The sequence below is a fragment of the Macaca fascicularis genome, chromosome 4 (genome assembly GCF_037993035.2).
Source record: "Macaca fascicularis isolate 582-1 chromosome 4, T2T-MFA8v1.1".
Classification (NCBI taxonomy): domain Eukaryota; kingdom Metazoa; phylum Chordata; class Mammalia; order Primates; family Cercopithecidae; genus Macaca; species Macaca fascicularis.
The window spans coordinates 144242444-144257500 of NC_088378.1; the positions used below are offsets into that span (position 1 = coordinate 144242444).

The 15057-nt window shown below is 44.8% G+C and overlaps 1 protein-coding gene across 5 annotated transcripts in view; it reads left to right on the forward strand.

The window, feature by feature from the left end:
* The first annotated feature begins 11570 nt into the window (after positions 1-11570).
* The window catches only part of TRIM27 (tripartite motif containing 27), a 23653-nt gene continuing 20166 nt past the window's right edge, over positions 11571-15057 (forward strand). For all 5 annotated transcript variants that reach the window (XM_005553709.4, XM_005553710.4, XM_074039064.1 and 2 more), the window contains exons 1-2: positions 11571-12341; positions 13575-13670. In XM_005553709.4, coding sequence (XP_005553766.1) covers positions 11922-12341; positions 13575-13670 — 516 coding nt within the window. In that variant the 5' untranslated portion in view covers positions 11571-11921. The remainder of the gene's footprint in view (positions 12342-13574; positions 13671-15057) is intronic.

Genomic DNA, 15057 nt, shown 5'->3' on the forward strand with positions numbered 1-15057 from the left:
ATTGCTGCTAGAAGTGTTAATTAGCACATTCACTATGGAACGTTCTTTGGCATTATCTAAAAAACTAAACGTATGCCTACTAGCAATTCCAATCCTAGAAATGAGGGCATTTGTCCATGAACAGACATATACCACCAGAACGTTCAGGGCAGCTTTATTAACAACAGACAACAACTTAAAACAACCCAGTACGTGCTTATGATACGAATCTATTTATATGAAGTTCAAGAACAGGCAGAATTAATCAATCCTTCTAGAAATTTGGAACAGTGATTTTTTTCTAAGTAACCTCTGGGAGTGGATACTGAAGGAAAGAGGCACGAGAGAGCCTTCCTGGATGCTGAAAATATTCTTCCTCTTGATCTGGATGGTGGCTACACACATGTAACAATTCATTAGCTTATACACTGAAGGCTTGTGCACTTTATGTATATTTTACTTCAATAAATCAACAATATGAGACAGTTTATAATTTATGTCAATTAAATGCTCTACAGCATAAACTCTAAAAATGTTTGATATAGTTTGGATATTTGTCCCCACTCAAATTGGATATCTGTCTCATATTGAGATGTAATCCCCAATATTGGAGGTGGGGTCTGGTGGGGCCTCCTTCCTCCATTCTAGCCAGGCGACGTACCTGCTCCCTCTTTGTCTTCCTCCATGATTAGAAGTTTCCTAGGCCAGGCGCAGTGGCTCAAGCTTGTAATCCCAGCACTTTGGGAGGCCGAGGCAGGTGGATCACTTGAGGTCAGGAGTTCGAGACCAGCCTGATCAACATGGTGAAACCCGTCTCTACTAAAAAAACACAAAATTAGCCAGGTGTGGTGTGAGCCAGGACAGCGCCATTGCACTCCAGCCTGCGCAACAAGAGCGAAACCCCGTCTCAAAAAAAAAAAAAAAAACAAAAAAAACCAGAAGTTTCCCAAGGCCTCTGCAGAAGCAGCTGCCACTATGCTTCCTGTATAACCTGCAGAATCATGAACCAATTAACACTCTTTTCTTAAAATTACGCAGTCTCAGGTGTCTCTCTTTTTTTGTTTTGTTTTGTTTTGTTTTGTTTTGAGACGGAGTCTCTCTCTGTGTTGCCAAGGCTGGATGGAGTACAGTGACACAATCTCGGCTCACTGCAACCTCCGCCTCCCAAGTTCCAGCGATTCTCCTGCCTTAGCTTCCCAAGTAGCTGGGATTACAGGCATGTGCCACCACACACAGCTAACTTTTTATATTTTTAGTAGAGACGCGTTTCACTATGTTGGCCAGGCTGGTCTCAAACTCCTGACCTCAAGTGATCCGCCCACCTCAGCCTCCCAAAGTGCTGGCATTACAGGCGTGAGCCACCACACCTGGCCCTCAGGTATTTCTTTATAGCAGTGCAGGCACAGCCTAATACAATGTTAAAAAGGGAAAAATTGCTGTGACCTAGGAAGATGGGAAAAGTTTTATGAGAGGCTGATCTGGAGGGAGTGGTCACGTGGAAGGAAAGCGGAGGCACCTGCTTATTCAAGGAGTTTAGCTCAAAAAGGGAAGAGAAATGGTTCCAGAGCTCACAAAAGCATTGAAATCTTCCTCAGGCCCAACATCTCTAGGTCCTTCAATTATTTCTCCCTTGCAACTAGTTAGGGATGCCATTCCCACCCACTGTGTTATTCTTTTTCATAGCATCCTGTCTCGTCCTTCATAGCACTTGTCACAATTAGTAACCACATATTGATATGATTAATAACTGAATACCAGTCCTTGTTCTGATTATTTCATACTGTATAACAAACTGCCCAACAGGTAGGGCTCACTGGGATGATTTTTCTGTTACACCTGGCACTGACTGGCGACTCAGAATATGTCCATTTGGCAATTGGGCTGCTCTTTATTGACAATCCTCATGCTTTTGTCAGGGAATGGCTGGAAGGATGGCCTCAGTGAGCCCACTCCCCTTTTATGGAGTTGCATAGTAGAGTAGTTGGACATCATTATGGACCAAGTTCTGTCCACTCTGCCCACCACATACACACAGCTCCCAACTCATGTTTTGGAATTTTAACCCCCAATGTGACTATATTTGAAGAGAATTTTTTTTTTTTCTTCAGAGTTTTGCTCTGTTGCCCAGGCTGGAGTGCAGTGGCACAATCTTGGCTTGCTGCAACCTCCGCCTCCTGGGTTCAAGCGATTCTCCTGTCTCAGCCTCCTGAGTAGCTGGGATTACAGGTACCTGCCACCACACCCGGCTAATATTTGTATTTTTAGTAGAGACAGACTTTTGCCATGTTGGCCAAGCTAGTCTTGAACTCCTAGCCCCAAGTGATACACCTGCCTCAGCCTCCCAAATAACTGGGATTACAGGCATGTGCCACCACACCCAGTTAATTTTGTATTTTTAGTAGAGACGTGGTTTCTCCATGTTGGTTAGGCTAGTCTTGAACTCCTGACCTCAGGTGATCTGCCCGCCTCGGCCTCCCAAATTGCTGGGATTGCAGGTGTGAGCCACCACGCCCGGCGTTTTTTTTTTTTTAGATGAAGATCTCACTGTGTCCCCCAGGCTGGAGTGCAGTGGTGTGATCATAGCTCACTGCAGCCTCCAACTCCTGGGCTCAGGCAATCCTCCTACCTTAGCATCCCAAGTAGCTGGAACTACAAGCATGTGCCATGATACCCAACTTACATATCTTGGTGATCCAATGTCATGTGCATATGAGATGTCTCTAAGATAGTGACTATCTTGGAGACAGCTACCATCCCTGCCTCCATCCAGCCCCCAGTGGCCTGTCAGCTCCATAAGGGCAGGAATCTTGTCTAGTGTGTTTACCAGGTATAGTCTGCTCATATTCAAATGCCTGTGTCAAAATCAAGGAAATCCTCAATCCCTTGCTGTTTGAAAGAATGGGTCAGATTAGCTTTCCCTCCCACTGTCTTCAAAGATTTTATCCCCAGGAAATAGAATATAGCTAAATGTTGGGAAGCACACAACCAGTTCAAAAATAAATGATATTTAAACGACTAATGACAATTACATTTTTCAGTGGGTCTTGATGCATAGACTAGTGAGCATTATCTCAGTTCCCTTGCCATAGTAATTGGTTCAGGAATAGGTAGTATAACCAAACTTAAGCCAGTTGGCACATGAATTTCTCTATCCACAGGGATTAATCCAATCAATAAGAGCAAAACATAGGGCTTTGCTGGCTGGGAAAGACAAGTCGTTGATGTTGTGATTGCAGAATTTTTTAAAAATTTATTTTGACATAATTGTAGATTCACATACAGTTATAGGATATAATTAAGATCCAGTGGCTGGGGACAGTGGCTCGCTCCTGTAATCCTTGCACTTTGGGAGGCAGAGGCGGGAAGATTGCTTGAGGCGAGGAGTTCAAGATCAGCCTGACCAACATGGCAAAACCCCATCTCTACTAAAAATACAAAAATTAGCTGGACATGGTGGCACAAAGCCTGTAATCCCAGCTACTTGGGAGGCTGAGGCATGAGAATTGCTTGAACCCAGGAGGTGGAGGTTACAGTGAGCCAAGATCACGCCACTGCACTCCAGCCTGAGCGACAGAGCAAGACTCTGTCTTCAAAAAAATAAAATAAAATAAAAATAAAGATCCAGCATACTCATCACTCAGTTTCTCCCAATGGTAACATCTTGCATAAATGTAGTACAATATCACACCAGGAAATTATTATTGATAAAATCCACCAATCTTACTCAGATTTCACCATTTTTACATACACTCATGTGTTCGTGTGTGTTTAGTTCTATGCAATTTTATTGCATGTGTAAATATCACATAGGAACAACAAACATTACAGTCAAGATACAAAACTGTTTCATCACAAGGATCCCTCAGGGTACCCTTTTATAGCCACAGACACCTCCTTCCCTTCTCTTTCCCTAATGCCTAGCAACTACTCATCTGTTCTCTATCTCTATAATTTTGTCATTTCAAGAATGTTATGGGCTGGCCACAGTGGCTCACTCCTGTAATCCCAGCACTTTGGGAAGCAGGTGGATCATTTGAGGTCAAGAGTTGGACACTAGCCTGGCCAACATGGTGAAAACCTGTATTTACTAAAAATACCAAAAAAAAATTAGCTGGGCATGGTGGTGCATGCCTTAATCCTAGCTACTCGGGAGGCTGACACAGGAGAATCACTTGAACCTGGGAGGCAGAGGCTGCAGTGAGTCGAGATTGTCCTGCTGCACTCCAGCCTGAGCAACACAGTAAAACTGTCTCAATAAATAAATAAATAAATATAAGTAAATAAATGTTATTAATGGAATCGTACAAATCATAACCTTCTGAGATTGACTCTTCTTACTCAGCATAATTCCCTTGAGATCTATCCAAGTTGTTGCCTATCTCAGTAGTTCATTCATTTTTATCGCTGGGTAGCATTTCACAATATGGATGTGCCACTGTTTAACTCTTCACCGTTCGAGGACATTTGAATTCTTTCTAGGCTTGGCTATTATGAACAATGTTTTGTGCAGATTCTTAGGTGAACAAACATTTTTATTTCTCTGAGATAAATGCCCAGTGACATGCACACTTGAGACTCTACACTGCAGCAGCTGTTTGGCTACCTCATCAGAGAGATTCCACTCTGATGACCCAATATAAAGTAATAACCATCACTCTTCATCTTCCATATTCTGATTCATTTCACTTTATGGCATGTTTCATACCATGTATTTATTGCTTAGTTTGCTTATCATCCATCTTTTCCTCTAGAAAGTAATTCCATGACCCCAGCAACCTTGTCTGTTTTGTTCCACACAGTGTCCTGGAATCTAAAAGACTGGCACATAGTTGAGACTCAACAAACATTTGTTCAATAAATTAATGAGTAAATAAATCTCAGACAGCTTTCCCTATTAGTAGATTATTACTTCTTCTCCTCCTCCTCCTCCTCCTCCTCCTTCTTTTTCTTCTTCTCTTTTGTTTTTCTCCTTTCTTCTTTTCTTCTTCCTCCTCCACTTCCTCTTCCTCTTCTTCTTCCTCCTCCTCCTCCTTATTCTTTGCTTTTGTTTTTGGAAACTCCATAGCATTTCATTGTACACCTGCATAATATTTTTATTATCTTATCCCCTGTTGGAGCATATTGATGTTGGTCCCAGTATTTTACAAATCCAAACAATGCTGTAATGGCAATCCTTGTATAATCAAACACCTCTGTCCAGATGGGAGAGAAGCAGAGTAGAAAGTTCTAAGAGTGTGTGCATTTAAAATTTTTTAATGATTGTCAAATTGCTTTCTTTTTTTTTTTTTTTTTGGAGATGAAGTTTTGCTCTTGTCGCCCATGCTGGAGTGCAATGGCGTGATGTCGGCTCACCGCAACATCCGCCTCCCGGGTTCAAGCAATTCTCCTTCCTCAGGCTCCTGAGTAGCTGGGATTACAGGTGTGCGCCACCACGCCTAGCTAATTTTGTATTTTTAGTAGAGACAGGGTTTCTCGATGTTGGTCAGGCTGGCCTCAAACTCCTGACCTCAGGGTATCCACCCGCCTCAGCCTCCCAAAGTGTTGGGAGTACAGGCGTGAGCCACTGCGCCCGGCCCAATTGTCAAATTGCTTTCAACGGTGTTCTCCCAATTTACATTTCCACAGTGTACTGGAATTCCTCATATTCTCATCAATACTGAATACTGTCAAAGTTCTAAGTCTTTGCTAATCTCATAAATTAAAATTAACATCACCTCTTTTCACATGTTTATTGACCATTTGTTCTCTGTACCATCTGTTTATGACCTTTGCTCGTTTTTCTTCTCTCTTTTTTTGCTTTTATTTGTGGAAATATTTTGTCTTTCAAGGAAATTCATCCTTTGTTTTATTTGCTAAAAATGTCTTTCCCCAAAATTTTCCTTTATCATTCAGTTGTTTAGAAAGTTTTTTTTATTAGAAGTCATCTAATTTTGAATTCTGTATTATCAAATTTATCCATTTGTGACTTCTGTGGGGTCATATTTACAAAGATCTTCCAGATGACAAGTGCTTTTTAAAAAAATCAGTTTTCTTTTTCCTAGAATTTTTATGGATTATTATTATTATTTGAGACAGAGTCTCGCTCTGTCACCCAAGCTGGAGTGCAGTGGCACAATCTAGGCTCACTGCAAGCTCTGCCTCCTGGCTTCACGCCATTCTCCTGCCTCAGCCTCCCGAGTAGCTGGGACTACAGGCACCTGCCACCACACTCGGCTAATTTTTTGTATTTTTTAGTAGAGACAGAGTTTCACCGTGTTAGTCAGGAAGGTCTCGATCTCCTGACCTCGTGGTCCACCCGTCTCGGCCTCCCAAAGAGCTGGGATTACAAGTGTGAGCCGCCACACCTAGCCGGATTAATTTTCTTTAAAAAATTTCATTGATCAATAATACAGTTCAGTATAAGAAGTGAGATGAGATCTTTTTTCTCCCAAATAGCTAGCCAGTTATTCCACGATCATTTATCGAATGTATAGGGCACCAACCTGCAATTTCTCCTGCATCTTGTACTAAATTCTTTTTTTTTTTTTTTTTTTTTTTCTTTTTTGGAGACGGGGTCTGGCTCTGTTACCCAGGCTGGAGTGCAGTGGTGGAATCTCAGCTAACTGCGACCTCTGCCTCCTGGGCTCAAGGGATCCTCCCACCTTAGCCTCCCGAGTAGCTGTGACCAAAGGTGCACACCACTACACCCAGCTAATTTTTTGTATTTTTGGTAAAGACTGGGTTTCACCATGTTGCCCAGGCTGGTCTCAAACTCCTGAGCTCAAGCCGTGGCCTCCCAAACTGCTGGGATTACCCTGCGTGAGCCACCGCACCTGGCCCTTATATTAATGCTAAATTCTTATTGATATTTCGTCCTTTTCTCCATTTCCCATTCTGTCTCATCTATATGCTGGCTTCTTAAGTACTGTATTCTTGTATTTATTACAATAGTTTTTTTATTTTTCCAGACTAAGGTTAGGGACAGTTGGTGAAAGACAGATAAGACAGAAGGAGATAGAAGAAGCAGAAATACTTTAGGCCTTATCAGGTCCCACTCAGTTTGCTGCTTGGAAGAAGAATGATCCAACGAGGGAGGGATCAACAGTGACATTTTAATGTCACAGGTAAGTGATGACTATCTGGGCCTGTGGTGTGGGGGGAAAAGATTTATGAAGACAGTTGTAGGTAAAGAAAGGCAGATTTATTAGACAAAGTAGAAAAATACGTTGCCAGGGAGACAACAGGCAGTATCAAGAGAAGAGAAGCTGACTACAAAGAAACAAAGAATTGCTAGGGATTTTATACAATGGAACTTGGACTGACTGAAAATGCTAAGGTAGCAGGAAGCTTAACCCGCATTCTTCTGTCAGCCAAGGTGCTTGATAAATTGAGGCAGTTGATGGTAAGCAGGAAGTTTGTGAGTTATGTACAGTTGTCTGTGCAGGAGGGCCATGTGCCATGGGCCATAAAAAAAGCAGACCTATCGCTTAGTTGCTTTATTTCTGCTTTCCCCTGCTCCCACCAGCCTGACTCCTTTTCCCTAATTAGGACTCCACATAAAATGTCTTCGAGATGTTAAGATGAACACCGAAAAGTGTCCCTTGGATTTGGCCAATACTAGTAAAAGTCACTCGTTCCCTTAGGGCAGGGAGGTTTAGAGTGGGCAGGAAGGAATTCATTTTAAAACGCTATATTTTATTTGATTTATTTTTTGAGACAGAGTCTCACTCTTGTCGCTCAGACTGGAGTGCAAAAGCGCAGTCTCGGCTCTCTGCAACCTCCGCCTCCCAGGTTCAAGCATCAGCCTCCCGAACAGCTGAGGTTACAGGCACAAAACACCACGTGTGGATAATTTTTGTATTTTTAGTAGGGACAGGGCTTCCTATGTTGGCCAGGCTAGTCTCCAACTCCTGACCTCAGGTGATCTGCCCGCCTCAGCCTCCCAGAGTGCTGGGTTTACAGGTGTTAGCCACTGTGCCTGGCCTTAAAACAGTATATTTTATTAATAATCTTTTTTTTTTTTTTTTTTTTTTTGAGACAGAGTCTCGCTCTGTTGCCCAAGCTGGAGTGCAGTGGTGCTATCTCGGCTTACCACAACCTTCGCCTCCCAGGTTCAAGCGATTCTCCTGCCTCAACCTCCTGAGTAGCTGGGACTACAGGTGTGCGCCACCATGCCCGGCTAATTTTTGTATTTTTAGTAGAGATGGGGTTTCACTGTGTTGGCCAGGCTGGTCTTCATCTCCTGACCTCAGGATCCGCCCACCTCAGCCTCCCAAAGTGCTGGGATTACAGGCGTGAGTTACTGCACCTATTAATAAGAATTTGATTAGGCCTTTATACTAAAGAATTTGGACCATGTCCCAGAGACAAAAACAAACAAATCAACAACAACAACAAAAAACCCATGAAATATTGAAGATGTCTGAGTAAGAAGTGACAGAATGAGGCTGGGTGTGATGGCTCAAGCCTGTAATCCCAGCACTTTGGGAGGCCAAGGTGGGCGGATCACCTGAGGTCGGGAGTTCAAGACCAACCATGACCAACATGGAGAAACCCCGTCTCTACTAAAAATACAAAATTAACGGGGGAGGTGGCGCATGCCTGTGATCCCAGCTACTCGGGAGGCTGAGGCAGGAGAATCACTTGAACCTGGGAGGCAGAGGTTGCAGTGAGCCGAGATTGTGCCATTGCACTCCAGCCTGGGCAACAACAGCAAAACTTTGTCTCAAAAAAAAAAAAGTGACAGAATGAAAAGCATTTTCTTCTTTAAGAATTTTTAAGGATGATTCTATTCCTTGAGGTAGTATTGAAATCAGTTAAAAAGTACAAATAGAGAAACTAATGGGAAGGCTGCACAGTTACCGATTCTTTGAAAAATACTTGTAAACTGACACACTGGTGCAATAATATAGGTTAGGATTAGTAATAGAAATTAACATGAACAGGTAAATTAAGCAAATCAAAATTCCATGAAATCTGGATGATGAAGGGAAGTCAGTAAACATTTAAGGAAGAGGGGCTGGGCATGGTAGCTCATGCCTGTAATCCCCACATATAAAATATATATAATATATAATGTATATTATAATCCCTATATGTAATATATCATATATAATGTATATTTAATATATATTTATATATTATATTTATAATATATAATTATAACACATTTATAATATATTATATATCATATAATATATATTATATATTAAATATATACGTATATTTATATATTTATATATAAATTTCCAGAGGAAGCAGCCTGGGCCCTGAGGCCATGAAATCTTGTCTATATTTATATTTTATATAAATATACTTATATAGTAAATATATATTTTTATATTATATATTTAATAAATATACTTAAATATAATTTAAAAATTAAATGTTTATAGTTAATATATAAATATATAAAATTTATATATTAACTATAAATATTTTCTCCCACTCTGTTCTACCCAACTCATCTATTTTGTTTTACCTTTTAAAAATTTTTTTCCTTTTTTTTCTTTTTTGAGACAAAGCCTCACTCTGTTGCCTAGGCTGGAGTGTAGTGGCCCGGTCTCGGCTCCCTGTAACCTCTGTCTCCCGCCCGGGCTCAAATGATTCTCCAGACTCAGCCTCCAGAGTACTTGGAATTACAGGTGTGCACCACCATGCCCAGCGAGTTTTTGTATTTTGGGTAGAGACGGGGTTTCACTATGTTGGTCAGGCTGGTCTTGAACTCCTGGGCTTAAGCAATCCGCCCACCTCAGCCTCCCAAAGTGATGGGATTACAGGCATGAGCCAAGGCACCCTGCCTGTTCTACCTTTCTTTATCCCCAGGTCACCTGCCTCCAGAGGTTATAAAGGGTTGGTAAGATAAACACAATCAATTCTGAAAAACAAAGCCAAACTCAAGGCTTGCATCCTGCAAGTAAGGGGGAAGATGAAGGGCAGCTTTATCTACCTGTGTATATCTCTCATATTTCTGCACTGTATTGTAATGTTTATTAGTCCTTTTTGGAGTAAACGAAAGGAGACATATCCTTTAATTCTTACAAATTGCATTGTTGACCCAATCTCAATCCAAGACCGGACTGTTGTGTGACCTGGCCCAAGTACGCTATGTTTTTCTGGAAATGGGCTAGGGCTATTTGGTACTGGAATTTGAACGACTGGGTACTCAGAGTATGGTTGCAAGGTGGATGTGGGTTTGGGGTTGGCAAGTGCACTTAGTCCCTCAGACTTCTTGTCCCATGGGGAAGAGGACCAGAGGGGAACTCTAAAGTGATGATGTGGGCTGCTTTGCCTATGGAGTAGCCATTCTTTATTCCTTTACTTTCTTAATAAACGTACTTTCACTTTGAAAAAATAAAATAAAAATCAAGTAAGGTCTGGAAGCAGAAGCCCGTATTGCTCAGATAGCAGGACAATATTGAGAAAATCTCAAAGAAAAGCAGGAGACATCAAGCAAGGGATAAGAAAGCAACTTAAAAATGCTGGAGGTCTACTGCATGATAAGACAACGAGTATTGTGGGACTCCAAGACCCTGGGTCACTGTAGGATTCTTAGTCTCTCTATACTTCAGAAAGGAGCAAGCAATTTTTAGTTGCTCCTCAATACAACAACCCTATGTAATGGGCATTTTGTTACTATTTTAATGGATAAACAACCTTATGGTTCAAAAAGTAAAAGATGTAACGAAATCTACTTCTTTACGGCGGTACAGTTATCATCCCCATTTCACACGAGGAGAAACTGAGGTAAATGAATGGTAAACCAACTTGCTTGGGCACAAGTGAGAGGTAGCAGAGCTGGGCTTGTTATTGCCACACAGAAATGTTACCATCTGATAATTAAACCTTTCTTTTTCTAAACAAAACTGCAAGTGCCTACAAATGGGTCTGTTTAATAAAAGGCCTCACCTATCAGGTGGGCTCAGACGGTGACCCTCCTCATCCTCCAGCCTCTTGGGGAAGCCAGATGTCTGCGCTCCCCAGCACCTATATAAAGCCAGCTTTCTTTCTTCTTTTCTTTTTTTTTCAAGACGGAGTCTCGCTCTGTCGCCCAGGCTGGAGTGCAGTGGCGATCTCGGGTCACTGCAACCTCCGCCTCCAGGGTTCAAGCGATTCTGCTGCCTCAGCCTCCTAAGTAGCTGGGACTACAGGCGCCTGCCACCACGCCCGGCTAATTTTTCTATTTTTAGTAGAGATGCGGTTTTACCATGTTGGCCAGGATAGTCTCGATCTCCTGACCTCGTGATCCACCCGCCTCGGCCTCCCAAATGCTGGGATTACAGGCGTGAGCCACTGCGCGCGGCCAAAGCCATCTTTAGCAGGGGCTGAGACCTGGGCACCAAGAAGAAACCCAACTAAACACTAGGGGCCTGGGCCCGGCAGTCGCGGAAGATTGTAGGCCCGGAGCGTGTGGCACCATCTGCTTTTGTGACCAGTCCCCTAGGCTAGAGCTTCGGCGCGACCCGCCCAAGGGAGAGTGGCGGAGCCTCCCAGGCCTTTCTAGAGAAAGCAGCCCGGGCCCCGAGGCCACGAAATCTTGTCACACACTATAAGCGCGGGCCAAGCCCCGCCCCCCGAGCCGCCTCTTCCGCTCGCGCCGGGGTGGGGTCTACGCGGCCGCCGGGATCCGCTCGGACGCGGCCACGTTGTCTTGCGCGCTTTGCGCGCCTGGCCCTGGGATCCTGACCCTTGGCTACCCGTTCCTGCCCCAGTAACGTGGCCGCGAGTCTCTGTGAGCCGGCTGTATTCCCGCACTCGCTCAGGGGGCACAGGCGCAGGGATCGGCCCGGCCACTCTGAGCCTTCGGTGCGCGGGCGCGTCTGGGATACGGGCCCGGGAGGCACCGCCCTCCGTCCGCCCGGTGCCTCCCAGGAACAGCGAACGGGAGAGAGCGCCGGAGAGTTGGGCTCCGTGCAGAGCTCGGCGCCGGGGCCCATGCCCGTGAGCCCCCGCAGGCCCGCGCCATGGCCTCCGGGAGCGTGGCCGAGTGCCTGCAGCAGGAGACCACCTGCCCCGTGTGCCTGCAGTACTTCGCAGAGCCCATGATGCTCGACTGCGGCCATAACATCTGTTGCGCGTGCCTCGCCCGCTGCTGGGGCACGGCAGAGACTAACGTGTCGTGCCCGCAGTGCCGGGAGACCTTCCCGCAGAGGCACATGCGGCCCAACCGGCACCTGGCCAACGTGACCCAGCTGGTGAAGCAGCTGCGCACCGAGCGGCCGTCGGGGCCCGGCGGCGAGATGGGCGTGTGCGAGAAACACCGCGAGCCCCTGAAGCTCTACTGCGAGGAGGACCAGATGCCCATCTGCGTGGTGTGCGACCGCTCCCGCGAGCACCGCGGCCACAGCGTGCTGCCGCTCGAGGAGGCAGTGGAGGGCTTCAAGGTGAGGGCGCGGATCCGGGAGGGCGGGAACGCGAGTCGGACAAAGGGAGGAGAGAGCCAAAGGGGCTTCCCTTTTTCCGCCTAGAAAATGGCTGAGCCGGACGTGTGGTTCACAGCCGTCATTTCCTCTCTGTCCGCTCCAGAGCCTCAGCACTCAGATTTGGAGGAAAACCTGTAGCTGGCGAGGGAGCCAGAAGTCTCCCCACCCCCACTCTCCTTTCTCTGTGTGCCCCCATGTTTCCTGTCTCACGGACACATTGTACACGGAGACATGCTTTTGACAGTATAAAAGAAGTGCATAAAATCGCTTGCACATCGACGAGCTGTAGAGACACATGTACTCTCGTCGGCTGTCAGACAAAACGCAGTCGGACATTAACTGACCGATGCCCATTCCTTGGTCTATAAGCATTTCCCCAGCACTTTCCTGCAATACGTCCTGGTCTAGAAACTCACAGAAAAGAACAGGCTCTTCACTGCTTAAGTCATTTAACCACTCTGAGACTCAGGAGATAACAGTTATGAGGAAGATTATGGAATCATGTGATGCACAGAGCCCTCTGTGAACTGGCACAGCTAAACAGAAACGTGGAAACAAAATATTACATATAAAACAGTTGTAAGGTGACCTTCAAGGAGTCCATGATACTGTGTATTTTCTGTATGTTGAGGGCTTCAGGAATTCATACACAATTATGTCCGTGTTTAAATATGAATACATTCATGTGTAATTAATCACTTAACATTTATGGACCTTTCAGCTATATTCTTTCACTTACTCTGGTGAGAACTCTTGAGTAGGTTGGGAAGATGGTGTTTGCCCATTTCACACATGAGGGAAATAAGAAGTCACTTTCACAGTATGCTTGTGTGGAAGAGCTACAATACAACATAACTCTAAGCCTCCTACTCCAGTCACAGTTCCGCTAAGTCATGCGATATCCTACCAGGGACAGGTAGATGATTCATTGTTTAAGATAGACACAAATAATCCTGACGAGGTAGCTGAGTGGTTGAAGCGACAGGCTGCTAAGATAGACACAAATTGCCAAATGAGTGGCTTGTTGGCCCCTGCGCCCTGAGTCTTTCTCTTGTGGGTGGCAGTGTGGCCTGAGAACAAGTGCCAACTGGATACTTGGCATCAGGTGTGTGGACTCCATGTGTGATTAGAAGTACCATGCTGATGCTAAGGTCTACCTAGTTTTGAACTGCCCATCTGTTTTGCTTTTCTCAGGAGCAAATCCAGAACCAGCTTGACCATTTAAAAAGAGTGAAAGATTTAAAGAAGAGACGTCGGGCCCAAGGGGAACAGGCACGAGCTGAACTCTTGGTAAGGGTTGTTGGAATTCACAGTCGCTTCTGCTGGTGCTCCCCTCTTCTGTAGAGCTGATGTTACTTCCCTTAGACTTGTCCAGCATGTCACCCAGAACCTGTAGGTAGAGGGGGATCAACTGCACATGGCAGTGGGAACTCACCCAGAGAACTAAGAGATTCCCTTTCTTTTGGGGAAAGCGTGGAGGAGCCAAGTTTGGAACCCTTGGAAATCAGACCTGTCAGTATAGTTTAACCTGCTAACTGCGTAGACCAAGGTTGATCCTTGGCAAAGCTGAGATGGGTAAAATTATTGGATACAGTTAGCTTGCGTTGTTACCATTCTTCAGACAAGTGCTAATAGTGGATTTGTGTAAGTCCCACTGTTGCTTCTCTTTGTGTTATTCTCCTTTCTTGACAATGCCTTAATTCTGAATTTTTTGCTCTGCTCTCTTCCTCCAATCTCTCAAGGCCTCGACAAGTGGCTGATGTATTAATTTATGATAGGGGTATATGGGAATTTTTTCTTTTTATTTCCGACAGGGTCTCACTCTGTCACCCAGGCTGGAGTGCAATGGCAAGGTTTCGACTCACTGCAACCTCTGCCTCACATTTCAAGTGATTCTCCCACCTCAGCCTCCCAGGTAGCTGAGGCTACAGGCATGTACCAACACACCCAGCTGATTTTTGTATTTTTAGTAGAGATGGGGTTTCACCATATTGACCAGGCAGGTCTCGAATTCCTGACCTCAAGTGATCCACCTGCCTTGGCCTTCCAAAGTGCTGGGATTACAGGTGTGAGCCACTGCACCTAACTGGGAATTTTGTTTTGAAAAGAAAAAAAAAAACAAGGCAGGGCATGGGGGGGGGGTGGCGGCTCACACCTGTAATCCCAGCACTCTGGGAGGCTGAGGTGGGCGGATCACCTGAGGTCAGGAGTTGAAGACCAGCCTGGCCATGGTGAAACCCCGTCTGTACTAAAAATACAAAAAATTAGCCAGGCATGGTGGTGCACACCTGTAATCTCAGCTACTCGGGAGGCTGAGGCAGGAGAATCACTTGAACCCGGGAGGTGGAGATTGCGGTGACCCAAGATCGTGCCATTGCACTCCAGCCTGGGCAACAAGGGCAAAACTCCGTCTCAAGAAAAAAAAAAAAAAAAGACAGTACAGAGACATTTATAATACACATTTGTATATCCACCACTTAGGTGTTTGAAAATGTTTTTTGAACAATAAATAAAACATTACCAGTCTCCACCCACTAGAGGTATTTCTGTCTGAAAAGTAAAGTCCCAGACTAGTAGAGTCTAGCATCACTTTTTCAGTCCTGGTAGGGTGTAGTAAAGAACTTCTGGACCACGAACTTATTCCCATGGTGTCCGTAGATGCCACCACTTGCTCTGC